Below are 25,688 nucleotides of genomic sequence, written 5' to 3' on the forward strand. Positions count from 1 at the left end.
ATGTCTTTTCGCACGCGCCGCGGTGTGACTCCCCTAGTTCAAGCTTCCGGAGTTCCGAACACCCCTAGTCGCCTAGTTAACTCTAACCCTACGACCCCGGCCATTGAAGCGAAGCGCATAAAGCGTCCGCGGTATAATACTAAGGAGCGCGCTCGCAAGTGTATCACCTACACCGGAATAGGCAGAGTGTGTACTTGGTCGGAGGATTCGAACGGGAAGGCCCTGCCGCGTTGCGATGACTGCACTGATCGAAACAAGAAGTACAGCGATATCCCCTTTTCCACCGAGATCCTAGACCGTTACCTTGCCGCCCTGGCGGATACGTCTCCTACTATAGATATTGCCCCTGTTAATGGGCCCCGTGCTGATTTCCTAAAGGCTGTGAAGCGGCATACCCAAGAGAGTAACCGCGCGGCTAAGGATAGCAGCAAGGAGACTACCCTAGTTATTAGTAGTAGCAGGGATTCTCGTCGTCGTACCGGTTCACCTCGTTCGATGGTTTCCGTAGTACGTGATCGATAAGACGCTAGTGGTCGACGTCTAGTCAACGGGCCCCGTCCGACTGCCCCTTCTTCCGATAACCGTGGTAGAAGTAAGCCTTCTTGTCGGGATCGTGCTGAGAGCCCTTGTGTGGTGGCTACTTCTAGTTCCACTAGCCCTTCTCGGGAGAGTTCTAAGGAACCCCCTCGCCGTCGTCCTCTGAAGCGTTTCTTCTAAAGGAAGAAGAAGTAAGCGGTAGTAGGCCCATTTTTCTTTTGTTTCCTTTGTCCCTGAGCCTTAGGCATAGTATTAGGACTAGACTGATATCGGTAGTCCGTGGAGTATACTATCCTTTCCTTGAACTTCTGCCTCTTCTCTTTGTAGGTTTTAGTTCGTAGATATCTAGCGCCACTATATTCTCTATAGTAGCTGGGTCTTCCTATGTGTATTCATGGTTAGGGTACCCTTCCCACTTCACTAGATACTGTCTTGGCGGGGTGCCACGGTGGGCTCGAATCTCTTCGATCTTGTATTCCAATTGGTTTTCCACTAGAACTAGCCTAGGTATTTCGTCCTGCTTTTTAGGATTGCCGTGGAATTTCTCGAGGAGTGATATATGGAAGACGGGATGGACCAGTCGATACATTAGAGGTAGTCGAACGCGGTATACTTGTTTTCCGATCCTATCCGCTACTTGGAAGGGTCCGATGTATTTTATATCCAATTTCGTGGAGACGCGATGCGAAACGATGTGTTTTGCGCGTAGCAAGACCTATTCGCCAATGTGAAATGATATATCGATTTGATTTTTATTATAATAACGTTTTATGTCCTCCTTAGACTGGGTCAGCTTCTTTAGCATAAAGGATCTTCTTTCTTAGATATCCTTTACCCTTGCTACCGTATCTCTATAGTGCTCCTTTGGATAGATGTCAACACTGATCCGTAGGTCAGGTTTAAATCCCTGGAATACCTCGTACGGCGATATTCTAGTAGCGCTATGCTTTGCTTGGTTGTAGTATATCTACGCTAGCGGGAGGTAACTAGCCTAGTCGTCTTGGTCCTAGTTAACATACGATCGGAGGTAGTATTCTAACGTCTGATTCTGCCGTTCCGTCTATCTATCGGTCTATAGGTAGAATGTAGTTGATAGCCTTCGGTCCGTTCTTAGCAATGCGCAAAACGACGACCAGAATTCGCTTGTGAATAGGCTGCCCCTATCACTAACTAGGTTTTCTGGCATACCTAGGATTGGTATCACTTTGGAGAACCATAACTAGGCGAGTTCTTGCGTGTTAATGTCCTTTGTATATGGAAGATACAATGCGTATTTCGTACATAAATCAACCACTACTAGAACTACGTTATATACCCTGCCGTCCTATTTTGAGGGAGGCATGCTAGTGATGAAGTCTAAACTGACCTATTCCGCTGGTCGGGATGGCACTAGCATGGGTTGCAAAAGCCCGTATGGCTTATACCGCCTAGTCAAGTTCCTCTGATAGGCTACGCATTCTTGGATGTACGCACGGACGAAGCTTTTTATATCGTGCTAGTAGAAACGCTGGCCGATGGCTTCCTAAGTCTGTTTTTCCCTATAATGCCCCCCTTGCGGATTATCATAGTGCACTTTTATGATCTCTTGCCGTAGGGCTAGGTTATTCGGCACGTATACTCGGTGGCTATAGCGTAAAAGTCCGTCATTTGTCTTAGTCTACGCTATGCCCGCCAGTCTAACTAGCCTATCCTTATACGCCCGTCCCTCTATCTTACTAAGTTTATTAACGCTAACGGGATCTAACGCTTGCGTATACTTGATTAACTCAATAAGTGAGGGTCGCAATAAGTCTAGATATACCCCTATTCCGTCTGTAGCCTTTGCCGCTAGTAGACGGGGCATTCGACTGCTTAAGTCGATCTAGTCCTCTTGACCGTACTACGCCTATTCTCTCTTCTGGAGGTCTTCGGCTGACAGTCTTCCTACACGGAGGATAGGGCTAGTCCGTGAGGGGCCTTCGTGGGTCGTCACCCGACGTAGGCGCGGCAATAGAAGTCTATCTATTCCGCTCACCATGATTCTACTAATCAATAGTATCTCGTTAGGGTCCGCAGCCCCATAACTCTGCCGGATCTTTCGTTGTAATATAGGTAACATTGAATTGTCCGCAGTTTCGCCTTCCTTAGGCGCGTAATCCGGACGCCGACTAGGTATATCCGCTGGATTCTTCTTGCCGGACCTATATTCGATAACGAAATCGAATGCCGCAAGGTATTCGGACTATCTTGCTTGCCGCCCACTTAACACCTTTGTGGTTATAAAATAGCGTAAGTTAGCGTGGTTAGTTAGGACTCTCACTAGGAATTTGCTATCCTCTAGGTAGTGCCTCTATTGCCTAAATGATTCTACAATAGCTAATAGCTCTAAATCATGCGTCTCGTACCGGGTTTCTGGCCCGATCATCTTCCGAGACTAATACGCAATAGGGTGCCATCCCCTATCCGTAAACAACTAGCTTAGTATACTCCCGAGTCCGAACCCCGACGCATCGCACTCGACCAGCAGGGCCAGTTCGGGGTCGAAGTGTCGGAGGAATGGCTCTTCCGTAAAGGCCCTCTTTAGCCTTTCGAACGCGTCTTGCGCTTCCCGAGTCTATTGGAACCCGTCTTTCTTTCGGTTGGCTTTCCTAGCTGTTCTGCCGTGGGTGGTAGCCGAAATAGGTATATAGATAGCTAAGAACCGTTCAATGAAATAGCGGTAGAACCCGGCGTACCCTATAAACTACTAGACGTCGAACGCACATTCAGGGATAGGCTATTCCTATATGGTTTTGACACGTTCTTTTTCCATACTTACCCCTTCTAGGGTGATCACAAACCCAAGGAATGTGACCGAATCGGTATAGAAGCGGCACTTGCTACGTTTTGCGTATAGCCGGTAGGTACGTAGCCGTCGAAAGACTTCTCGAACATGCTCGACATGCTCTTCCTCGTTCTAAGAGAATATCAGGATATCGTCTAGATAGACGACACAAAATTGGTCGAGGAGGTCACAAAGCGCCCTATTGATGTACGCTTAGAATATGGCAGGGGCATTCGCCAGTCTAAATAGTATAACCGTGTATTCGAAATAGCCGTATCGCGTACGGAACGCCGTCTTCTATTCGTCTCCCTTCTTGATTCGGATCCTATGGTAGGTATCCCGGAGGTCTAGCTAGGTGAAGATTTTTGCGCCCGATAGTCGGTCCATTGTCTCGCTCACTAGCGGCAGGGGGTAGCGGTTCTTAATAGTAATATTGTTAAGACCCCGATAGTCCACGCATAACCGCAAAGACCCATCCTTCTTCTTAACAAAGATAATTGGTGCGCTAGCTAGACTCTGGGAAGGCCGAATCCATTCCTTAGCTAGCATTTCATCAATATAGTTTCTTAGCACCCCTAGCTCGTTCGGGGAGAGAGGGTAAATTGGCTAGTGCGGTGGCTAGGCGCCCTCCTCTAGTTCGATGGCGTGATCCAAATATATGGACTAGGGTAGTTTGTCCGCGCCTTCCTCGCTAAAAATATCTTCGAAGTCCCTATACGCTTCTAGGATAGTTTCGCCGTCGTCAATTACTATATGGAAGAACGGCACTAGGCTATCTTTGTCCGATGGCCGTAGGTAGATAGCTATAACGAATGCTCCGAGCGTAGCCTTATTATAACATACCGCGGCGGATATCCTAAGGAGCTACGTAGGTTCATTGTCATGGTAATTCTACGTGTGTTCTTTGTAATTGATGTCGGGGTTAGCTAAGATAAGCCAGTCGTATCCAAGAATTATGTCGTACCCTTGGATTTCGACTACCTCGCACGTAATAGGGTCTTCTCGAATAGTTCCTGCGCTATCGGTCATTTCAAGAAGTAGCTCGTGCGCTCTAAATAACCGGACAGTCTGTTCGTTGATAGCCCTAACCGTCCGCGGTATAGCTTCGCTATCTAGGAGGTGTTGTTTGGCCCATTTTTGGTTCACGAAACTTGCCTCTACGCCGCTATCCACAAGGACGCTTATAGGGATGCCCCTATCGGCCAGGATAACAACCGCTTCGTAGATAAATGCCTTTTCTCTATCTAAATACGTCTTAGCGGCCCCGAGTGCGATTGCGGCAAGGTTCACTAGGGCTATCTATTTTTTGGTACTTCGACGGTGGAGGCTCTAAGGTCCGTCTTCTTCCTTATGCAGGATCTAGCGAGGTGACCTATCTCTCCGTAGTTAAAATAGGCGCCATCCTACACCTTTCTTTTCTTGGCTAGGTCAGTCGAAGTGCTATATCGTAGTGTCGGATCCTATCGTGATCCGTAACTACCCCTTCCTCGTCCTCGACCTTTAGTCCGGAAGGCAGGGTTACGGCCGAAAGTGTGTGGTTAGGGCTGATTTCCCCGGTCCGGTGGAATAGCCCCTTTAGCGTCCTTCCTTCGGTTAGATAGGGCCAGTCGTCGGGTAGGGATATTGTTCTCGACAGCAGTGAGATAGTCGATATACTCTATAAGGTCTATTTCTCTCTAGACGTCGAATTGCTCCCTCCTTTCTTTGATAGAGGGTAACACCGAGTTACGAAGCCGGGTGTAGATTTGAATATCGCCTGTCCGTTCTTGTTCTTTCATCTAGCCCTAGTACTAGATTAGGCGCGCAGCGTATTCGCGGATAGACTCAGTTTCTTTCTGAGTGGCTAGGTCGAATTGCTTAGACATAGCTTCTTGTAGATTCTTGTGCTTGTTGATCAATCCAATGGCCTAGTTCTTCATATCCCTAAAACAAGGGGTATCGTGGGGAAACTTGACCTTATATAGCTCCTTCACCTAGTTCGAGCAATAGGCCAGCGCCTATCGCGTCTAATAAGGTTGGTACTCGAACCAGTCTATACAAGTATAGTCAGCCTCGAAGAACTCTTCTAGTGAGAAGACCTATCTTCGATACTCGTCGTTGTCTTTTGCCTTGTAGATCACTAGGTTAGGCTAATCCCGCGGTTTCTTGATACTACGTCGGCGTAGGGTGAATAGGGCCTTCCGATCAGATTCCTGGTCGGTAGCTTATGGCGGTCGATAGTTATTAAGCTCGAATAGCTCATCGGGGAAACTAGTTAGTGGCATAATAGCTTCTTCGCCGAATACGACAGGCGGCTAGGTTATCTCCGATTGCGACGTACTTACTAGAGTAGACGCCCTTGTCGGTGCATTGCCAGGTGTAGTAAATAGCGCATTGCTAGGTGCGAGTGGAGGTGGTCTCATCTCTGCTTGTTATGTAAGATGGCCCTGCTCTCGGCGAAGTTGCTCCATGACCCGGGCTCTCCGTAGATTATATACTTCTCTCTCCAATTCCTCTAGTTCTCGTATCTCCTATTCGGTGACCGCTCCCTAAGCTGCCCTAGTTGTGGAAGATTGTTGTTCGATTATTGGCGTTAGTACCCGGAGAGGTATTGGTTCGGCCGGCGGGAATAGCCCAGTCGGTTCTTGGGTGGTTTCCATGGTCGAGTCTTCAACGCTTTCGGTGACCTGAGGCCTAGGGTCGTGCCTAGCTGGCCCATTCAAGGGGTCCTTACTAGATTGGCTCGCTTGAAGCCCTTTGGTGAGGCGTTGGGAGCGACGCGAGTTCATGGCTTATTGGTGAGGTTCTACCGGGCAAACCGTGTTTCGGGGAGCGTTCAGAATTGTGAGACCACGCAGAGTCTCCGGTTTAGTTAGGTAAGCGAAGTAGAAGCCTCAGCTGACGTGTAGTACAATATGGTTCTATTGTAGAAGAGACTGAACGCTGACCCTTCCCAGGGTCAGCGGGGATGAACTAAATACAGGCTGGCCCAGCTTCCGGGCGGTGAGCAGTACTATACTGCCACGATTCCTGAGGCACCACTCGTGCCTCAGGTACCAACATAAGTAGTCGAGGGTCCTGACAAGGAAGCTCTAATTCTATATCAAGAATAGCTTTTAGCCCTTAATTAGTCACTAGATAGCTCTTAAATAATAGCTCGGCTAGGATCGAAGCTTGATACGATACTAGATAGGAGTAATACCTAGGGAAGTATAGCTACTAATAAAATAACTTATTATCTTGATAGTGGTACGTTTAAGCTAAGCCTTTTAGAATTCTAACTAACTTCGGATTAGATCCTATTCAAATTGCTCCTCTTACGTTCTAGCGAGAGAACTAAGCGCGATTCCTAGCGATTACTACTCTTGCGCGTAATATCCTCTCTTTCCCTATAACCGGGGTAGGCGTTAAACGGCTATTTAATACTACTCGGGATATCTACTATTACCGTCGAGGAAGAATAAAGTCTTATACAATCAAGGATTTAATAATATTTTTTTTGCACCTCAAGGTTTGACATAGAAGAATAAGAGGCGAGACTTCTTAAGAAGTTCTTCTCTTATAATAAGCTAGAAGTAGTAAAGGAAGAGAAGGATAATAACCTTGACGATATTGAGATCGAGCCAATTAGTGATACCGAGGAACAGGAGACTTCAATTAATAAGGAGACAGAGCTAGATAAAGCTTTATTGACTATATTTGAAGGGCCGACTATACGTGAACCCTAGGTGCTATTGCTAGTGAATAACACCTAAGTACGTGTGTTAGGACGGAAGCGAAAGAATTGCGATAATAATATATTCGAGTACTATTAGTTAGTTAATCGATTAAAGCTCTCTAATTCACAGATCTTTAAAAAAGCCTCGAAATAACCCTATATTCTAACGGCCGTCAAAAAAACTAGCAATATAGCTTAATAACCCTATTTTCTAACGGCCGTCAGAATTATAGCCCTATAGCCTTAGGAATCTATTAAACGTACAATTAAATTAAATAGTGATTATAGAAAGAGGCCTTGCTTACAAGTCAAATACCCAAAAATACAGCCAAAAACTGCACAAGTTATGTAGTCACGAGTCTTGACATGTTTGCATTGTTTATGAACCTAGCTAGGGGCCCGGGCCCAGCACTAGGCCAGAAATCCCGACCCGGGCCCAGTACTGGGTTGGAGAACCCGGCCCAGAACCCAACCCAGCCCGGGTTGGGCCCGGGTTGGGCCCGGGTTGAGCTGGGTTCTGCGGAAGTCTACTCCCATGGGACCAAAATTAGTCCCACGGGAATTCCCATGGACAGTCCCATGGGAGGCGTCCCATGGGAAATGTCAAGGTCTAATAATGAAGTATGCGTAAAGAATGCTTGTAAAAGCTTTGTAAAACCATGGAAATAGGGGCGAATAAAAATTTTCTACGCTAAAAATTGATTATATAAGGCAGGATTTCAGGACCCGATAAGGTGCCAGAGCTGAACGGGACCCGTCATTAGTCATATTTTCACGGGTCCCGTTGAACTTTTCACGGGTCCCGCTGAGCTGGGTGCCCTGATCCTGAGCCTGAGCGCCCTCATAAAAGCGGCGGCAGCCTAGATAGGAAAGGCCCCACCCGGCAGACTTTATCCTGTCTATATAAAAGCATACACCTTCCTATTCAGGAGGCCCACCCAATCCCCGCATGCCTTCTCTGCGTACCACTTATTTCGTACATTCACATTAAACGTCAATGCATCTGCATGTCGCGCCCATTGAAACATAGAGATATCGCCTGCGCTCGCTGTTTCCGTCTCAAGCGGAAATGTGACCATGCAAAGCCCTCCTGTGGCGAATGTCGCCGTAAAGGCGTCGAGTGTTTGCCGGCCAGATCCCGGAAGTCGGGAGATAATATCACCATTCCGCTAGAGTATTTGAGACAACTTCAAGAGCGGGTGGCTGAATCGGATCGTCGGTCTAGCACCATCGAAACTCAAGTGCAGATGTGTGATGCTGGTGTTCAGACTGATTTAGGGGATCTTGAGGCATGCAATGATTCGGATTCTTTCTTGGCTGGCCAGGATTTGACCCCCGACAATGATGCGTCTCTCATGCTCTTATCTGGGTTGCAGTCTCCTTCTCAACGATTTTCACGATCACCGCTCTCTTTCTCGCCGGATACATGGTCTTTCTTATCCTGTGCAACATTCGACTTTCCGTGGATGGATACAACACCTTCATATCCGTTGACCGACGGTTCGACATGGTTGAAAGAGCAATATACAAATGTTTACTTCTCTGTCACACACCGCGAATGGCCCTTTATGAACGAAAGCGCTTGGAAGTCCTGGCATAACGAAGTCTTCATAGACGGACAAGATGAATGGCGACAATTCTTTCTAAATATTGTATATGCAATCGGTGCATCTCTTTGCAGCACAATCCAGCGAGATCTTTCACATTCAATACATTCGAAAGAGTTCTACGCTACGGCAATGCGATATTACCCGCACGTCGTGGGGCATTCATCCATGGTGCTGCAGATCCAGGCTTCATTGCTTATGATTGTCTACGCTTTGCATTCTCCTTCTTCTGAAGAGATCACGACTAGTGTTGCTTCTGTCGTGCCGTTTTGTACGGCTGCGATGGCTGAGATTCGAAAGCATGCGTCGATCTGTCGAGAGAATGGATCGATAACTGAGGCTGATGAAGTTTTGTCAGAAAAGATGTTTATCACTTGTTACATGCTAAATGAGATTATCGTGTCTGGATGGGATCGACCTGTTTCGGCTGCGTATAGAGTTGTCGACGATGATGTGAGTCACTGGACCTTGAAATCTACTCACGTCCACTTTAAGATTGATTGAGCCAACTGATCCATGTGGTAGATGTGTATCTTAGGCGACAGACTCCAACCACCCCAAGACATAAATCCCGCTTTAAGTCATCTATTTCGCCTACGCAAAATCCAAGCGAGGATTAGAAGATCGAAGGAAAACTGGCCTCAAAGCCCGCTTATCAAACAGGATAAAAACCACAACTCTTCATCCTCATTCAAATCAGCACTCGATATCTGGCGGCAGGATATCCCACGATATGGATCCAATAATGTCCAATACGGCTACTTACACCCTAGATGGATGCGGAAGCTGTATGACTACAGTCTCTTGATCCTAATGGAAGGAAAGCGGGATTTTGTCGAGGATGGAGTGGACGAGTTCCTCGCTGCGATTGTGGATGTCTGTCTCAATTTCCGAGTATTGCAGGAAGAGGGGCATGTAATGTGTTACACCTGGTCTGCAGTATGTACTAATACCCATTTGTGAGAACACATGGCTAATATTTGGAGTTCTAGCTCGTCTTCCAGTTCCGCGCAGGAATCATGCTATTATATATCGCCTGGGCAACCAAGTCTATGAATGATACCCGCAAAGCCATTGACGCCTGTGCGATGAATCTAGCTGGCTTTGTGGATCGTGGGACGGATGCGATGCCATATATGAGGGTTTATGAATTCCTAAGACAGAAAGTCATGTGGAATTCCAGGATCGATGAGGCCGAGACCAATAATATTGTCTTGTTGGAGGAGGCTGAGACCCATTTGGAGCAGTTGAAGAAGGGATACTTGCATAGAGCGGTGTTGAGAATGGTTGAGGATATTATTTATGGGGGAAATATTCAGGTGTTTGCCGAGGAAATATAGATACACCAGAGTGGTTATCTCAATTCCGAGGACTTTCATACTTATCGCGGAGTATTGTCCGCTTGCATAACCAATCATTCAACCAGAACCATTCCCCTCACGATCTGCATCTCCTATCATTCTATCATCGAACTATCACAGTCGTTTAGACATTTCTGCAGCTTCTTGCTTATCTACTTGGCAGCGATAACACTTTGAAGTCCAGGCTTCTGCCGGGGCTTAAAAGCCCGACATTAGAATGTGAATGAGGGATGTGTTTCTCACTTCACCTTGACCATTGACTCAATACCCCAATCGACCCCATTGCATCATGGAGAAAGATAAAGTGGATTACCCCACTGTGGAGAAAGATGTTGCTCTCGGCGAGACTCACGATATTGGTGCCAATCTGTTCCTCGAGGCTGAACAGCTCTCGGCCGAAGAGCTAGAGACTGAGGGGGCCAAGGTTCTTCGCATTCTCGACTGGAGGATTATGCCAATAGTCCGTTTCCTCCAGCTTATAGTATCCTGAGTCTTTCTAACGTATGACATGCCATAGCTCTACGTCACATACGTTATTCAATTCCTCGGTACGTACGCCCTCAATCAACACCTATATCTACTCTTCTGACACTCATTACAATAAGACAAACTATCCCTCAACTATGCCTCAGCCTACTCTCTAATCCCAGACCTGGGCCTAGAAGGCCAGCGATACTCATGGGTCGCAGCAATCTTCAACTTTGGCTATCTATTCTGGGCCCTACCAGCCAACCTATTAATCCAGCGATTACCGGTCGCAAAGTATATGGGTGGTATGCTTCTCATCTGGAGTGTCCTCGTTATCGCGCACATCGGTGCGAAGAATTATGCCGGAATCCTTGTATTGAGATTCTTATTGGGCATGGCTGAAGCTGGTGTTAGTCCTTGTAGTATGTGACCCCTTCCACTCACAAACTTACAGTCTAATATGAGAATACTAATCTACTATCTAGTGATGAATCTAACGTCCATGTTCTACAAACGCTCAGAACAACCACTCCGCATGGCCATCTGGCTCAGCGCAAATGGAATGGCCACAATGGTCGGCGCCCTATTAGGATTCGGCCTGGGTCATTCCGATAGTACCACCTTGCACAGCTGGCAACTTATTTTCCTGACTATTGGACTGATGAATTTTGCCACTGCCTGTGTTTTCCTCTGGCTTATGCCTGACTCGCCCAGTTCTGCGCGCTTCCTTTCGCATCATCAGCGTGTTATAGCCGTGCAACGTGTCGCTGAGAATATGATTGGTGTCAAGACTAAGGAGATCAAGCCTAGACAGGCACTGGAGAACCTCTATGATGTAAAGGTTCTTTGCTGTGCTGGGATTGGTATTGCGTGTGGTGTTATTAATGGTGGTGTTTCGAACTTTGCGTCTGCTCTTATCAAGGGCTTTGGGTTTGATGGGATTTATGCTACGTTGCTTCAGTTGCCGACTGGTGCTTTTGAAGCTGCTATCGTTCCCATTTGTGGTATCGTTGCTACATATGTTAAGGACTCGCGATGTATTGTTCTTGCTGTCGTGTCTCTTATTCCTTTTGCTGGTTTACTGGGTATCAGATTTACTGACATTGACCATCGCTGGACTCTTGTTGGATGTACTTGGCTGCAGTATATTGTTGGAGCTCCGGTCATTGTTTGTTGGAACATTCTTGCTACCAATGTTGCTGGGCATACAAAGCGTGCTGTGGCTAATGGCCTTTGGTTCACGGTTTATGCTGCCGGTAATGTTGCTGGTGCTAATATCTTCTTTGCTCGCGAGGCTCCAAGATACTATTCGGCTCTTGCGGGGCTACTTATCTGCTATGCCGGTATCATTGTGTTATCCGCGGTGGCATACGTGTCTATGAGATGGGAGAATGCGCGAAGAGATGCAGCGGTCGATACGGCTACATTTGAGGGTGATGTTGCCTCACAGGCTATCCTGGATGGATTCAAGGACATGACTGACAAGGAGTCAAAACATTTCCGGTATGCACTTTAAAGTGAACTAGATAGAAGCCCGAGCCTAGAGGCTATCGATAGTAATAGATGCAATTCCTATATACCCATGAACCAGATCAGGTTACGTGTGTCAGCATAAGTAGGGGCTCTGGCAGCGCACTAAACTTCCCTGCTCAGCCGCACTTCCTCGCTTTAACCACCATGCTCCACTCCGAAAGTCAATCTGTACGTATTGTGTTGGGATTTCGCCCGAGTGATTTGGACAGCGGCAAACCTGATGTAATCCATGATATTGCAGGGGCTTTCCTGGAGTTCCTTGGTCGAGGAAAATTAGAACTTGGGGACAGGCATTTTGTTCATTGGGAACCGCCCCAGCTCGATCCCCATCAGCACCTTCTTTCACATTATTCTTGATATAAACTACCGAATAGAATCTCCTGGTTTGATGATCGTGCCTTTTGAGTTCTATAGAGCAGATAAAAGAAAAAACGTGAGATTGCCTTGTAGTCTCGCGGTTTCATATCTGAGCAGGTCATAGTGCCTTCCAACATATCAAGATGTCGGATAACGAGTCTCTGGCTTGCTCTGAAATTATCAGCAGTATCTATGTCTGGATGGAATAGGCACTTTGGCTCTAGCGGAATGATATTTGTAGTGGGTATGTATTGAGTGACAGTTTACGGACGACTGCAGGCGTTTAGGTACATTTTCGGTTGACTATTCCATAGTGTCGATAGGCTGATATAACACATTCCGTTCTTTCAGCACGCTAAACCGAGATATGTTGAAATCAAGATGCTCTTTGAGCAACGACTGCAGTCTCATAAGGCGTCAATCCAATGTTATCCAAAACACGCAAATCAGAGAATGTAGATTTGCAAAAGCAAGGTTCATAATCAGGCCAATCTACCCTCGGCCCAAGCCACACGATCATTTCAACAGCTTGATCACCATATGTATCAATGTATTTGGTGATTAGCCTAGGGTCGCGAGGGTAGACAAACATCCACGCCTTGGCTTGTTGAGCGCTGGGATAGAGGCCCCACCCTCCGCCAACGACGTTCATATCTTCTTCGGCGATATACCGGTTGATCGTGGAATCTACTTCCACTCCCTGTACTGACATATTTTCATTGGAATATGTGATGAGGCCTTCCAGCAGACCTGATCCGCTGCCGATTGAGATGGTGAACTCGGGGTTCTTTGGGAGGATTGAAGCCAGGTGAGTGATCAGTCTGTTGGAAATTCCTAGACAGCAATCTGGGAATCTTTTTGGTATTGACTCCAGCTGGTTCGATATAAGAGTTAAATCCATGTTAAGTGGTAAAACAAACTTGGGTTTGGAGATGAAATTATATCCGGAGCGGGTTTACTAAACACCGGAGTATGGACTGAAGTGAAGAGCGAGGATGAGACTTGCTGTGAGTTTCTTGAATATGAGGGGAAACTAACGGGTAGATATTAGTACCGTTCTTTAGAATTCCTGACCATTTGACTTTGACTTTCTCTGAAGGAGTAGAAATGAAATATGCAAAAAGAGAAAGTACGAGATGCAAACCAATAACGAGCTATAGGCAGATTGGGGCAACAGTACAAAGCAAAGAAGACGATTAAAATTTCTCTAGGTAGTCACAAGTTCCAATTGAACTGAATGCTGTAACTTGTATGTAAAAATAGTTTGATGTTCTTACCTAGTAGTCTTGGTTTTTTGGCTGTCAGTGCTGCATTCATGAATACGGATTGAGAACCGGAATTATAGTAACTCCGAATGAGCGGATTACTAAGGATGAGCATAGCATAAATAGCAAGAAATAGCAAGTAATAAATGACAGAGATTTCAATGCCCTCATTGGCTGAGCAAGTTACGGAAGACAGCAAGTTCCGACATTGGCCCGATGCCTTACATTTCAGGCAAAACAGGAAAGGTGGGGATCTCAAATTCACAGCCCATGTCAGATATCAAACCTAGCATGACCCAACACGCAAGCTGAGATGGAGCCAGACAATGGCAATCAACCGGACAACACCCCCTAGGGGCCGCATAGGCAGTTCCAAGTCCCGATCCGGCTGTAAAACCTGCAAGTCAGTTAAGTTCTGCCACAGATCTGACACAACCTAACCGTTTGACAGGATCCGACGTGTGAAATGCGGGGAAGAAAACCCGAGCTGTCTCCGGTGTACGAGTACAGGCCGAAAATGTGACTTTGAGAGCAATGTTACTGCTACTGGCATGACGCCTCCTACGCCATCGACGCCGACGTCTCTCATTTCAAGTCCGAGTCATGCGCTCTCCTCATCGCCCAATTCGGGACGGCGAGAACGGCGTGCTTTTCAGTATTATTTTCAACATGCTGCGCGCTATATGTCTGGTGGTATGGACATTGATTTTTGGACTGGCGTTGTTCCGCAGATATGCCGTACTGAGCCCGCTGTGTGGGATGCTATCATCGCTATCAGTGCTTTGTTTGAATACCCGGAACAATGTCTGGATTTCACATTTTTGAGACACAAGCAGAAAGATGCTCATCTTCTCAAGCAATCTCAGCAAGAGGCTTTGGTATGGTACTCACGTTCAATTTCGAGCATTCATTCCCAGATCGACCGTGGTAGCGCCGATCCTTACATTGCGCTTATCAGCTGTGTACTGTTCATCTGTGTGGAAACTATTCAAGGGCGCATGGAAGAGGCTTTGCAACTACTCAGACAAGGAATGAGTTTGATATTGGATCTTCGTGCGAAAGCTCTCCATGGCACGGTCTCTGGCAGCAAAGCTGCGCTCCTAGAGAACACAATCATCCCGCTGTTTTTGCGCCTGAATACCATCGCTCTTACAATATCCGGGACTCAACCAAGCGAGCTATTCTCTTTTTCAAATAATAGGGACGATAGGTTCACATCACTCGAATCTGCTCGGCAGTCTATAACCACCTTGGGTGCAGAGTGCATCCTCTTCCAGCGAGACGCGGGATTTCATCTCCAAGTCAATGGTGGTGATGTCTGCGTGAGCGGGGATTTGTTCGCCAAACAGAAAGCATTACAAGTTCGACTTGCACTTTGGAAGAATGCCTATGCACACCTTTGTCAAAGCCTTCGTCAGAAATCGCCAACCGCGCTCGAATATCCTATACATACCGAGCCGACCCTACTTACATACCACGCGGCTGCATCGATATATGTTTCAGGAAGCCTGACAAAACATGAAACAGTCTATGATGATTTTATGGACGACTTCCAGGCAATCGTCGACCAATCTAGTCTCACCCTGGATGCAATAGAGAAACTAAATGGTGCGCAACCACCTTTTACCTTTGAGATGGGTGTCGGACTTCCATTGTTCGTGGCTGCTACCAAATGTCGCCATCCGTGGTTGCGTCGACGAGCTTTACAATTGATGAAAAGGGCGCCGCCAGTGCAGGGCTTTTATAAATGCCCACCTGTAACTGCTTTGGCTGAGCACCTCATGCAGGTTGAAGAGGGTCATAGTATTGCGTTGAATCAGGCAGTTGGTCGGGATGCTGCTGCTGAAATCGCTGCTACTGTTGCATCTCAACGAGGACTAATCTCCACCGAAGAAACGATGTCCATTTCATTGCTCATCCCTGAGGAAGCTCGTATCTGTGACACAGGTGTTTTCCGGCTCCGGGATGGCCTTCCGTATGATGTCTCCGAGGTGGATGTTATGAAATGGAATCCTGGCCCCGAGCAACTGTTCATGACACTTAGAAGGCTTCGGCGCAATCCTGTTACCGCTGCATGGGAGGCGTTTTGTGATTGTATACCTATGAAATTTTGATGGAGAATTGTGACCGAACGATATGCTGCTTTTGAACAAAAGAATGTGACACCGACAAACCCACCTGTATTTAGATTCAGACTCTACAAAAGAATACTTGCATCACGCGAGGACAAATGTAATCTACGAACTCGATGAACAGAAATGAACGTCAAATTTATTCAAACCTCTCGTCGCCATTCTAGTACCACACTATTCCAGACAGCCCTTGTCAATCTCAAGCTTTCTCAATCAGTCGCTCAAAGATCTGGCTAATAGCCTTGGCACTCTTCTTCGGCATTCTCTTCTGATCATTCTCGTAGTCGACGAAAGTCACACCAAAGCGGGTTTCGTAGCCTTCAGCCCATTCAAAGTTGCTGTAAGAAACCAAGATTAGTATCATATCACACCGAAATCGAACAGGAAATTCACATACTCCATTAGACTCCAAGCCATGTAGGCTCGCACGTTGACACCGTCGTGGGTATAAGCATCCGCCATGGCACCGATGTAATCCTTGAAGTATTGCACGCGGAACTCATCATTGAGCAGCTCGTCAAGCGTCATGTCATTCTCTCCAAGAACGCTGGTCCCGTTCTCGGTAACGTAGATCTTGGGATATCCATACCGCTCACTGAGCCATTTGAGGAGCTTGCGGAAACCCAATGCACACGGTCGCAGCCAAGGAGACTGTGTGATGGGTCCGATGCTTTTTCCATTCTTGTCTTCGAGGAGCAACTCTAGGTTACCGGCGACGTCGTCCAGCTCTGGCTCGTCTGTCTTGGCGCGAATGTAGTTTGCACAGTAGTGGTTCATACCGTAAAAGTCATTGCTGCCGTGTACAAGGGCGATATCATCGGGCGTCCAGGTTGGCAGACGGTCGCCGAGCTGCTGGATCATGCTGTCTGGATACTTGCCATGGTAGATTGGGTCAGCAAACCAGGAGATGGCAAATTCGATCTTGCGATCACAGGCTTCGACGTCGGCAGGGTTCTCGGGGTCCCAGGGTTCAGCCCAGTCGCCTTTTTTTATGTGTTAGCAATGGATGAGGCTATGCTGCCAGAAGGAATAGGTACCATTGAGTGTAATACCAATCTCGCCGCCATCTCGCTCCTTGAACTCATCCCGGTAGATCTTCACCGCGGCACCATGGGCGACCAACAAGCTATGACCGACAATCCACTGCTCTGTTGAGCTATCTCCGACCGGGCTCTTGGTGCGATCACTTGTGTGGCCAGGGGCGAAGGAACCATTGTTGTACCCAAGGACACTGCTGCACCAAGGCTCGTTGAAGGTAATCCAGTATTTCACCTTGGATCCGAATGCCTCGAACACCACGCGAGCATAGTTTGCGAAGTCGGCAACGAATTCTTCCTTGTTCAAAAGTCCACCGTAGCGCTTATCCAACGCATCCGGAAGGTCCCAGTGAAACAGAGTTATCATGGGGGTGATTCCTGCAGCATGGAGGTCATCGACGAACTTGACGTAGAAATCCAAGCCTTTCTGGTTGATGGGATCAGTGCGACCGCCGAGGGGTATGATGCGGGACCTATTGTGGCGTCCAGCCGATATTAGTTGACAGGGATTAAGATGGAGGCTAAGGTACGGCGCACCATGATAGCGAGAATCGGTATGCCGAAGCACCACATTCTTTCAGCAAGGCGATGTCCTCGTGCGTTCGGTGGTACGAGTCACACGCTACCTCCCCAGATCCACCGCCAGCAATCTTACCGGGGATCTTGCAGAAAGTATCCCAAATCGAAGGGGCACGACCATCTTCATGCACAGCTCCTTCAATTTGGTAGGCGGCTGTTGCGAAGCCCCAGACAAAATCCGAGGGCAGAGTGGATTGCTCAATGGATCCCATGGTGTAAATGTAGGCCGAATGCCAATGAAGGTTGAGCGCACATCAAGATATATGTAGCCTCATATTTGAAAAAAAGGACAAGCTAAGAAAAGAGCTTCCTTATCGTGACAGGAATGATCTCCGCGATCCGGAGGAGACGCCGCGCCGAGAGCGTCGGGAGGCTCCACCCGGTTGGACGGCCCGTTCACCGCAAAACTTTTGATACTGACTATATTCCAGACTCCGGACCAGCATGCGTGCCCCATTCGTGTTTCATAATATCTCCATTCCTTCGTCGTCTCCGTCCATCTCAGACTCATCGGCTGTCGAACCAAGCCGTAACCGTGAGTTCTTGGAATCGTCATGCGCCCCAAACGCGCTCACCATTTCTAGCTCAGACCCTGCGATGATACTAGCATCCGTGTCCACTACCTCACACAGCTCAATCAGACTGCGGTGGGTGAGAGATTTAAAACCGTCCGTTCGTACAACACGACCCCAGTAGATCTGACAGAACTGCTCAGCTCGGCGTTTCAGCCAGTGCTCATTGGTCCGCCCGGCACGCTCCCAAACAATAGCTGCATTGTGCACATCAAGCTCGCGGCTCAATCGGTTCACACAGAGCAGGCGCAGCTTAGGCATATCGTAAAGGTTTGCCATAACAAGCATACCCGCCACGTCGATGGGACTGGATGGGTAGTCTGGATGACCTGCAATACTGTCTGTGTACAAATAGTAGAGAAATGCGCGTACAACCGAGTAGGGTTCTGGTATATGCATTCGCTTGGTGTGGTACTCGGCCATCTGCGCAGAGTACAGCCGCTTGAAATGTGGCCACCGAAGTTGTAGAAACAGTCGATGTACATGGATGGGGTCTGATGTCGATGGATCAACTTCCACAAAGGTTGGTGCGGCTTGAGTTGGTGAGTCAATCGGCTCGTTGCCCATGTCATCCGAGTTCGAGCAATCCCAATCGTCGCGGATTGCAGTGATAGCAAAATCAGTACCACTGCCTGACTCAGGGGGATGGTCGAAGACGGCGGCGAGATCGGTCCCAAGTCCGGACACTTGAGAGCCCATTGGATCAGAGGGCCAAGTTGCATCTTGCTCGGGAGCATCCGCCGACAACCCGTTGCCTAACAAGCCATACTTCTCAAGGTCAATGGTTAGGACTTCACTCATCTGGTTCTCATCACTACTCCCCGGCACGCCCTCAATACTACATCCTAGCAGCCATGCCTTGGTTCCCGCCTCGTTGACCGTGCAGTAGTGCCATCGATATCCGGGCCGAAAAATCTCCTGACCATCAGCCACTCGTTGCCATCGCAGTGTGTTGAGCTCCAAAGCGGATAGGTTGCAGTCATGCGACCGGACGGTCTCCGACGGTGTGATTAAATCGAGCAAAACGCCAGATACAAAGGATTGGAAGTGAGTTCCTGAGAAGAGGGAGGGAACATGGGGGCCAGAGTTAAACCGAACACATGAGATAGCACCGGGAGCAACAGGCTTACGTCGGCCCAGGTTGCGAACCTGCACACTGCCTGAGTTCGCAGCATAAGATCGCGGAGACATCTGATGTGAAGGACTGTTTGGAATGGAGTCTGGATGATGAGCAGTCGGAAGATGAAAGTCCAGGGAATTGAGACTACCTTGGAGATTGGTGTTTCCGGCCAGCGATGGGGATCCTTTGAGGTCGAGCCACCAAATATCGGTTGTTCGCTCCATATCAGGTCCCAATCCACCGAATATCCAGAGTCGCGTGCCCCAAACCCAAGCGATATGATCGAAGCGGGCTGTAAAGCTCCAGGTTCGAGACCAGGTCCAGGTTTGGAGATCCAGATAAGTCAAGTCGTCCAGGATAAGGTTCTTCTCGCCAGTTAGTCCGCCTGCTATGAACAGCTTTTCCTCGTGTATGATGGCAGCATGTCTTGCCCTGCCGCGCGGAGTGGGACCGCGGATTTCAGGTATTGACCAGGTGAAGGTATTCAAATCGAGGATCACAACGTCAGCGAGATACTCGCGATGTTCGTTTTCTCCTCCAAATACTATCAATTTGTCGCCTTGGTACAAAGATGCAGTGTGGCCTGACCAGAAAGGCTCGTGTTAGAGTTCCGATAATCAATATGGGAATGAGTCAATTAGCATACCCATGCGCACTCCGGGGATATCGCCATAATTGTCCACGAGCTCCCACTCGAGGGTCTCCAAGTCCAGCTTTAGGACATGGTTGTAGACTAGTAAATATTAGCATCAGTTCAGAAATACGAAATGTTGCAAAAGGGAACCAACCTTCATCGGTGTATTGATCAAATCCACCGAAGGCATAGATTCGATCATTGCTGCAATACGTCACCGAGGCGTTTACCAGACAGGCGGGGACATGGCCGCGAGACTTCTTGATGGTCGGACGGTAGTCAGTCTGACGGGGTGCCGGACTGGCTGGCATCAAATAAGCGTCCTGCATGTGTGCCAGAGTGCAGGAGATCGGAATAGAGATTCTCGAAGATCCTAGAGGTCGTGCGAGTGGGTCTTGGTGGGACTGTAGAGCGTGGGGAGGTGTCAGCCGTCAAGGTGCGAAATGAAGCGCACCAACCTCGAGTGGCAATCGCCTCAGCAAACAAGGACTTCAATGACCGGACATGAGTCTCGTCTATGTCTAGAAAAGAACAAATCGGCGATGTCATGTCCCAAAAGGGGAAGGCGTCACCTGGGCGATCCTTAGTCAGCGGGATACTGCCAAAGCGGAATGTCAGGTGGAAACCGTTGCTAAGCCAACCCAGCGAGGAAAACAAAAGGAACTATGAGCTTCTTCTGCTTCTCCCTTTCTCTTCTCTTCCCATCCTCAAAATTCCTCATTTCTCTCTCCTATTTACTACTTCAAGAGTATTGCATCTCATATTTGCATCTTGTATTGGGACTGGCCCCCATTGCATCTACTTCCTGTATCACTATGGCTTCTGTCACAGTGTCCACTCCGGTGAAGAGCCACCATGGACTGTTCTCCTCCAAGACTGCTGGCGGTCGTATTCCTCTGACCCCTTCGCCTAACCACCTGGCAAGCGGTACCTCCTCTCCCTTCACTCCTCCCCAAAAGGCCGACGCTGGCCGTGGCCAAACCAAGTCCGTCTACGGCGGCAACCTCTCTGCACACTTCGCCAAGTCATCCACCAAGGCTTCTGCGAAGGCCTCTGTCCAAAAGTCCAGCCGTTCTACATACCGTGAATCTCCCAAGTCAAACATCGCTCGAATTCGCAAGTCGCCCAAGCACCTCGAGCTCGGTGTGTCCGATTGGACCTTGACCGGTGGCAGTGTCGTATCCACTTCGTCTCCTTCATCGAAGGAACGCCCTCGTCGGGATATCCCAACTCGCTCTCGCACCAGCAAGACGACCGCTCGCATCCCTCATAACGCTGCTGACCGTTTCATCCCAAATCGGGCCGCCAGTGAAGGTCTGGCTACAAGTGGTGCTGCTAAGCCCGAAGACGGCCAGCGTCCCAAGAGCGGTGGCAGTGGTGGATCTTCAGTCCTCGCTACAGCTGCTAGTGCTTTTGATATGGGTGCCCGTGGATCCGATGATGACTTGACTGCTGCTCTTGAGAACTTGGGCCTTGAAGACAATGAGCCTTCTACATACACCCGCCCGGCTCCGGATGCCGTTGCCTACAAGTCATCGCTCGCTGATGCCTGTGGTGTAGGACAGAACACTCGTATTTTGGCCTTCAAGCCTCCTCCCCCCGAGTCGTCAAAGCCTATTGACCTTCGTGCTCAGTACAACCGTCCTCTTCGTCCTGCTAAGTCAAACGCTGCTCAGTTCCGTCGCCGTGTTCAAACTGCTCCCGAGCGTGTTCTTGATGCTCCTGGCCTCTTAGATGACTACTATCTCAACTTGCTTGACTGGAGCTCCGGCAACCAGGTCGCTATTGGTCTCGAGCGCAATGTCTATGTCTGGTCTGCTGAGTCTGGTTCCGTGAACTGTCTTTTGGAAACCTCCCCCGACACCTATATCAGCAGCGTGAAGTGGAGTGGTGATGGCGCTTACGTTGGTGTTGGCTTGGGTACTGGTGAAGTTCAGATCTGGGACGTTGAGGAGGGTACCAAGCTTCGCAGCATGTACGGTCACGACTCTCGCGTCGGTGTCATGGGCTGGAACAAGCACACTCTTTCCACTGGCGCTCGAAGTGGTCTCGTCTACAACCACGATGTCCGCATCGCTGACCATAAGGTTGCTGAGCTCGTCTCTCACACCTCTGAGGTTTGTGGTCTCGAGTGGCGCGCTGACGGTGCCCAGCTCGCAACTGGTGGAAACGACAACCTCGTCAATATCTGGGATGCACGTTCCCTCAGCGCTCCCAAGTTCACCAAGACCAACCACCGTGCTGCCGTCAAGGCTCTCAGCTGGTGCCCCTGGCAATCAAATCTCCTCGCCACTGGCGGTGGTTCTTACGATCGTCACATTCACTTCTGGAACACCACTACCGGTGCCCGTACCAACAGCATCGACACTGGCTCCCAGGTCACCTCTCTGCGCTGGAGCAACCACTACCGTGAGATCGTCAGCTCCAGCGGCTTTCCTGACAACTCCTTGAGCATCTGGAGTTACCCTACTCTGGTCCGCAATGTTGAGATCCCCGCTCACGAGACCCGTGTCCTCCACAGCGCCATCAGCCCTGACGGTCAGATGCTGGCCACCACCGCCGCTGATGAGAGTCTCAAATTCTGGAAGATCTTCGAGCGTAAGGCTGGCACCAGTGCCTCGGCTGCTCGTGAGGGTGGTGTTGGTAGCAAGGCCCAAATGACCAAGTCTATGACCATCCGCTAAGCTTCTGCTGTTTCTTTTGTTTTTCTGCTCGATACCCCCGGTTCATAAGCTAAGCATTGGTGGGCTGGGACATTAAATTGGTGTAATGGTTCATTTTTGGCTTGGATTTGGTGTTTGGTGTTCTTGTATCTATTTGCCGTTAGTTGGTTGCACAAATACCATTCTTACAGCTTCTTTTAATTCTTTACTTTATCTTTTAACTCTTCAATGAACAAAATTTGAATCTGATCTATCAATTTCCTTTTCTTTCTGGTTGATATAGCGGGTGGTCATCTGATGACTAATCTTGCGGGATACAGTGGGATTTCGACCGCAGAGCCGTGACTTTCACCTCTGCCAACCCATCGGCAAACTCACCATCTCGCTTTTCTGACGTTTGCACTCTTGTTACACATTTCTCAAGTCATTGTATCTTGCTTTCTTTTTCGTGAGAACTGCAGACTTTGAGATCACTTGACATTGCGTCATTTCTAGGTGTGATCGACCAGCACTTCGGCAACTTCACTGTTGCGACAGCAAGCTTTACGGTCCGGTCAAGCTATTGATACCCCCTACGCCTCGCCAGCAATCTTCTTGAGCTTCTGCTTCCTTTAGTCCTCTCCGATCAGACATCCGCCAGCTGTCCGTCTTGCCCTTGCTCCGCAATCATGTCCAACCAGCAAGTCGTGAGTTCCCAGTTGCGAACACCCATATCCTCGATCACATCCACAACCCCTTTTGAGACACAATTTTTGTCAATCCGATGCCTGGGCGTGGGCTTTAAGTCAAGTAAGAGCTGACATGTGCCTCATAGGGTGCGGTATTCGAAAAGGTGATCCAGGAGGTCTGTGATGCTTCTCAGGTCGACTTCGAAGAAAGCGGTGTCGATCAACAGACTCTGCATGATCTTCGTGACGTTAGTAACATTCAATATCCTCCCTTTCATATTTTGAGGTGGACGATGGGGGTCGGCCAAAAGCGGGGGAGCCCGAAAAGGTGCGGGAGGCGGTGCTTATGGGGGAACACCGACTTATGAGTTCCCCTTTATATGTGCCGCTATTACCCGCTTAGGCGCTTTTAGACCGCCAAGACCTGCCTGCTGATCTCATTCGTCCATATGTTTCTATACTAACAATCTATAGGCCTGGCAAAAGAAGCTCTCTTCTGTGAATGTCGCTCATTTCCCTTGGGATCCCGCCCCGCCACAGCCTACTCAGAGCGTCCTCCCTCCATCGGCTACTGTTCCTTCCAATGCTCCCCGACCACCTCCTCAACCTCAATATGTCCCTGCGCCTGTTTCCATGCCCCAATCGGCTCCTATGCCGGTCCAAATGCCACCTCATATGAGTGCTCCTCGCATCAAGACTGAGCCAGGCTCCAATGGGCAGCCCATGCAGCACATGCCCCCTCAAATGCCCCCGCACATGAACAACCCCCAGTCAGCTCGCGACCGTGCTGCAAGCCATCTTCAGCAGAAATACGGTACAGCTGCTGCCAACTCCGTTAGCCAAATGCAGGCTCAAGCTCAGGCTGGACAAGGGTACCCTCAGATGCACCCTGGTGCCCATGGACAGATGCCACCAATTAAGACGGAACATGGCTACCCACCCATGGGTCCCGGACAGACCGATGGTGCTGGCGATGATGCTCTTACCGACTGGAAGGCAGAGGTAGCTCGTCGTCGGGCAGCTGCTGGAGATGGACAAGGTGATCGCCTCCTTCGTGAGCACCTCAAGCAGCGCATGAGCCAGTTCGAAGGTGGTGGTCTCCTACGGCCGCTGAATGAGCACGAATCGTCGGCCAAGTTAGCTTACCGTGAAGCTCTTACTGCGCCTCTGAACAAATCTTCGGAGCCAACGCCATCTGCTCCTACGCTATCTGGCCAGTATGATGGTGCTGATGGGGACGTCAAGGAAGAAGACGAGGATGCTATCAACTCAGACCTTGATGATCCTGATGACCTTGTTGCCGATGACCACGACCAAGATGAGTCAGAAGGCCAGGTCATGCTTTGCACATACGATAAGGTCCAGCGCGTGAAGAACAAGTGGAAGTGCACTTTGAAAGACGGTATCCTGACTAGTGGTGGCAAAGAGTAAGTCATTGTATCATATTTTTCTATATACATACTGACTGTAGTAGATACGTCTTCCACAAGGGCCAAGGCGAGTTCGAATGGTAGTCTGACAAGACCACGTAACCATCTTACAACACATTTCCCATATTACTGACGACCTCTTTTCCGTTTTGTACCATCCCTTCCTCATTTCTTATTATCTGCTTTCATGACACGAAAACAATCTCTATGTCCTTTCAGCCACGCCTCGGAACGGGTTGAGCAAGCGATTTTACATGATTACCACCTCTGACCCAGCTTCCGACATTTCCTACGGGCATCGAATCCGCGGGTTTCATTTTCACTTTCAACGGCTTATGGCGCTTACACTTAAGGATGGGACTTTGCTTTTTCATTATTATATCTTTTCTTTTTGCCCATACCTTGTGTACTAGATTGAAAGGCAACCTTGCTGGGTTCAATAAAATATTTGAAGAACAAATATATCATGTCGATAAAGAGTATAGACCACCACGTTTATGAGTACATGTAGACTGTTCTAAAATAAGTTCACGTAGGGCTGAAGTCTAGATATATATCCCCACAATATCGAGCCCTACGACATCAATCTACAGATCTACGCCTAATAATCATAATTATATAAATGAGTAGAGAATAAGGTGTTAAAGCATGAGTAGCGAAACAAATCGAAAGAAAAATAGATAACAGTAGACAGAGAAGCCAAAGTGTATCAAAAATCCATATCTACAATATCGACGCCAGAGAAACCACACTTTTTTGGTATTTCCAGTTCCATTTCCATTTCCGTTTCCAATTCCAATCCCGAACCCAGGGCGGGAAAAAAAAATTGGAAAAAAATTTTTTTTTTGTTCGTTTCGAGGTGATCGAGGTTAAATGATTGTTTGACTCGATTGTCGATGCTCTTTTGAGCTTGCGAGAGGCGCGGTTGCGAGAGGCGCGGGACCAGCGGAAACGGCAAATGAACAGAAGCGTGAACGCGTGAATCGCATTAATAAACCAGAAAGCCAACCCTTGCATGAACGCATAACAATAGTAGATAGAATGGATATCCCATTCCTTGATTCAGCCTCCGTGAAGCGCAAGAGTCATATGAAGAAGCAGAGCAGAAAAAAGTGTCAGCCAAGCCAGCAGTTTCTTCTAGAGAGCCTTTTGCTGAGGTTTGATCGCTCAGGGTAGCCCTACTACCAGGCCATATAGGTAGGAACTGGAATTGGCATGAGGGATA

At 48.5% G+C, this 25,688-nt stretch overlaps 9 protein-coding genes across 9 annotated transcripts; 6 read left to right on the forward strand and 3 right to left on the reverse strand.

The window, feature by feature from the left end:
• N7508_004594 (uncharacterized protein) lies at window positions 1-522 on the forward strand (the record flags this gene model as incomplete). Its single annotated transcript, XM_058462660.1, has 1 exon — window positions 1-522. One exon carries the CDS (start codon window positions 1-3, stop codon window positions 520-522), a length of 522 nt encoding a protein of 173 aa, XP_058321285.1.
• Window positions 523-8,044: 7,522 nt separating this feature from the next.
• N7508_004595 (uncharacterized protein) lies at window positions 8,045-9,984 on the forward strand (the record flags this gene model as incomplete). Its single annotated transcript, XM_058462661.1, has 3 exons — window positions 8,045-9,097; window positions 9,170-9,583; window positions 9,637-9,984. The coding sequence occupies 3 exons, from the start codon at window positions 8,045-8,047 to the stop codon at window positions 9,982-9,984; spliced, it is 1,815 nt and encodes a 604-aa protein (XP_058321286.1).
• A 310-nt stretch (window positions 9,985-10,294) lies between these two features.
• Window positions 10,295-11,989, forward strand: N7508_004596 (putative MFS allantoate transporter; the record flags this gene model as incomplete). The annotated part of the gene is made up of 4 exons (XM_058462662.1): window positions 10,295-10,465; window positions 10,523-10,553; window positions 10,611-10,895; window positions 10,959-11,989. The coding sequence occupies 4 exons, from the start codon at window positions 10,295-10,297 to the stop codon at window positions 11,987-11,989; spliced, it is 1,518 nt and encodes a 505-aa protein (XP_058321287.1).
• A 750-nt stretch (window positions 11,990-12,739) lies between these two features.
• N7508_004597 (uncharacterized protein) lies at window positions 12,740-13,264 on the reverse strand (the record flags this gene model as incomplete). The annotated part of the gene is made up of 1 exon (XM_058462663.1): window positions 12,740-13,264. One exon carries the CDS (start codon window positions 13,262-13,264, stop codon window positions 12,740-12,742), a length of 525 nt encoding a protein of 174 aa, XP_058321288.1.
• A 690-nt stretch (window positions 13,265-13,954) lies between these two features.
• N7508_004598 (Zn(II)2Cys6 transcription factor) lies at window positions 13,955-15,742 on the forward strand (the record flags this gene model as incomplete). Its single annotated transcript, XM_058462664.1, has 2 exons — window positions 13,955-14,031; window positions 14,080-15,742. 2 exons carry the CDS (start codon window positions 13,955-13,957, stop codon window positions 15,740-15,742), a joined length of 1,740 nt encoding a protein of 579 aa, XP_058321289.1.
• A 217-nt stretch (window positions 15,743-15,959) lies between these two features.
• On the reverse strand, window positions 15,960-17,588 carry N7508_004599 (uncharacterized protein; the record flags this gene model as incomplete). The annotated part of the gene is made up of 4 exons (XM_058462665.1): window positions 15,960-16,098; window positions 16,158-16,743; window positions 16,798-17,270; window positions 17,335-17,588. 4 exons carry the CDS (start codon window positions 17,586-17,588, stop codon window positions 15,960-15,962), a joined length of 1,452 nt encoding a protein of 483 aa, XP_058321290.1.
• Window positions 17,589-17,840: 252 nt separating this feature from the next.
• Window positions 17,841-20,031, reverse strand: N7508_004600 (Kelch motif domain protein; the record flags this gene model as incomplete). Its single annotated transcript, XM_058462666.1, has 3 exons — window positions 17,841-19,651; window positions 19,715-19,801; window positions 19,857-20,031. 3 exons carry the CDS (start codon window positions 20,029-20,031, stop codon window positions 17,841-17,843), a joined length of 2,073 nt encoding a protein of 690 aa, XP_058321291.1.
• A 486-nt stretch (window positions 20,032-20,517) lies between these two features.
• On the forward strand, window positions 20,518-22,386 carry N7508_004601 (WD40 repeat domain-containing protein; the record flags this gene model as incomplete). Its single annotated transcript, XM_058462667.1, has 1 exon — window positions 20,518-22,386. The coding sequence occupies one exon, from the start codon at window positions 20,518-20,520 to the stop codon at window positions 22,384-22,386; it is 1,869 nt and encodes a 622-aa protein (XP_058321292.1).
• Window positions 22,387-23,033: 647 nt separating this feature from the next.
• On the forward strand, window positions 23,034-24,547 carry N7508_004602 (transcription initiation factor IIA large subunit; the record flags this gene model as incomplete). The annotated part of the gene is made up of 4 exons (XM_058462668.1): window positions 23,034-23,051; window positions 23,180-23,281; window positions 23,508-24,460; window positions 24,508-24,547. The coding sequence occupies 4 exons, from the start codon at window positions 23,034-23,036 to the stop codon at window positions 24,545-24,547; spliced, it is 1,113 nt and encodes a 370-aa protein (XP_058321293.1).
• Between the last annotated feature and the right edge of the window lie 1,141 nt (window positions 24,548-25,688).

This window comes from Penicillium antarcticum, assembly GCF_028974205.1.
Source record: "Penicillium antarcticum strain IBT 31339 chromosome Unknown utg000004l_segment0_segment0, whole genome shotgun sequence".
Taxonomy (NCBI): domain Eukaryota; kingdom Fungi; phylum Ascomycota; class Eurotiomycetes; order Eurotiales; family Aspergillaceae; genus Penicillium; species Penicillium antarcticum.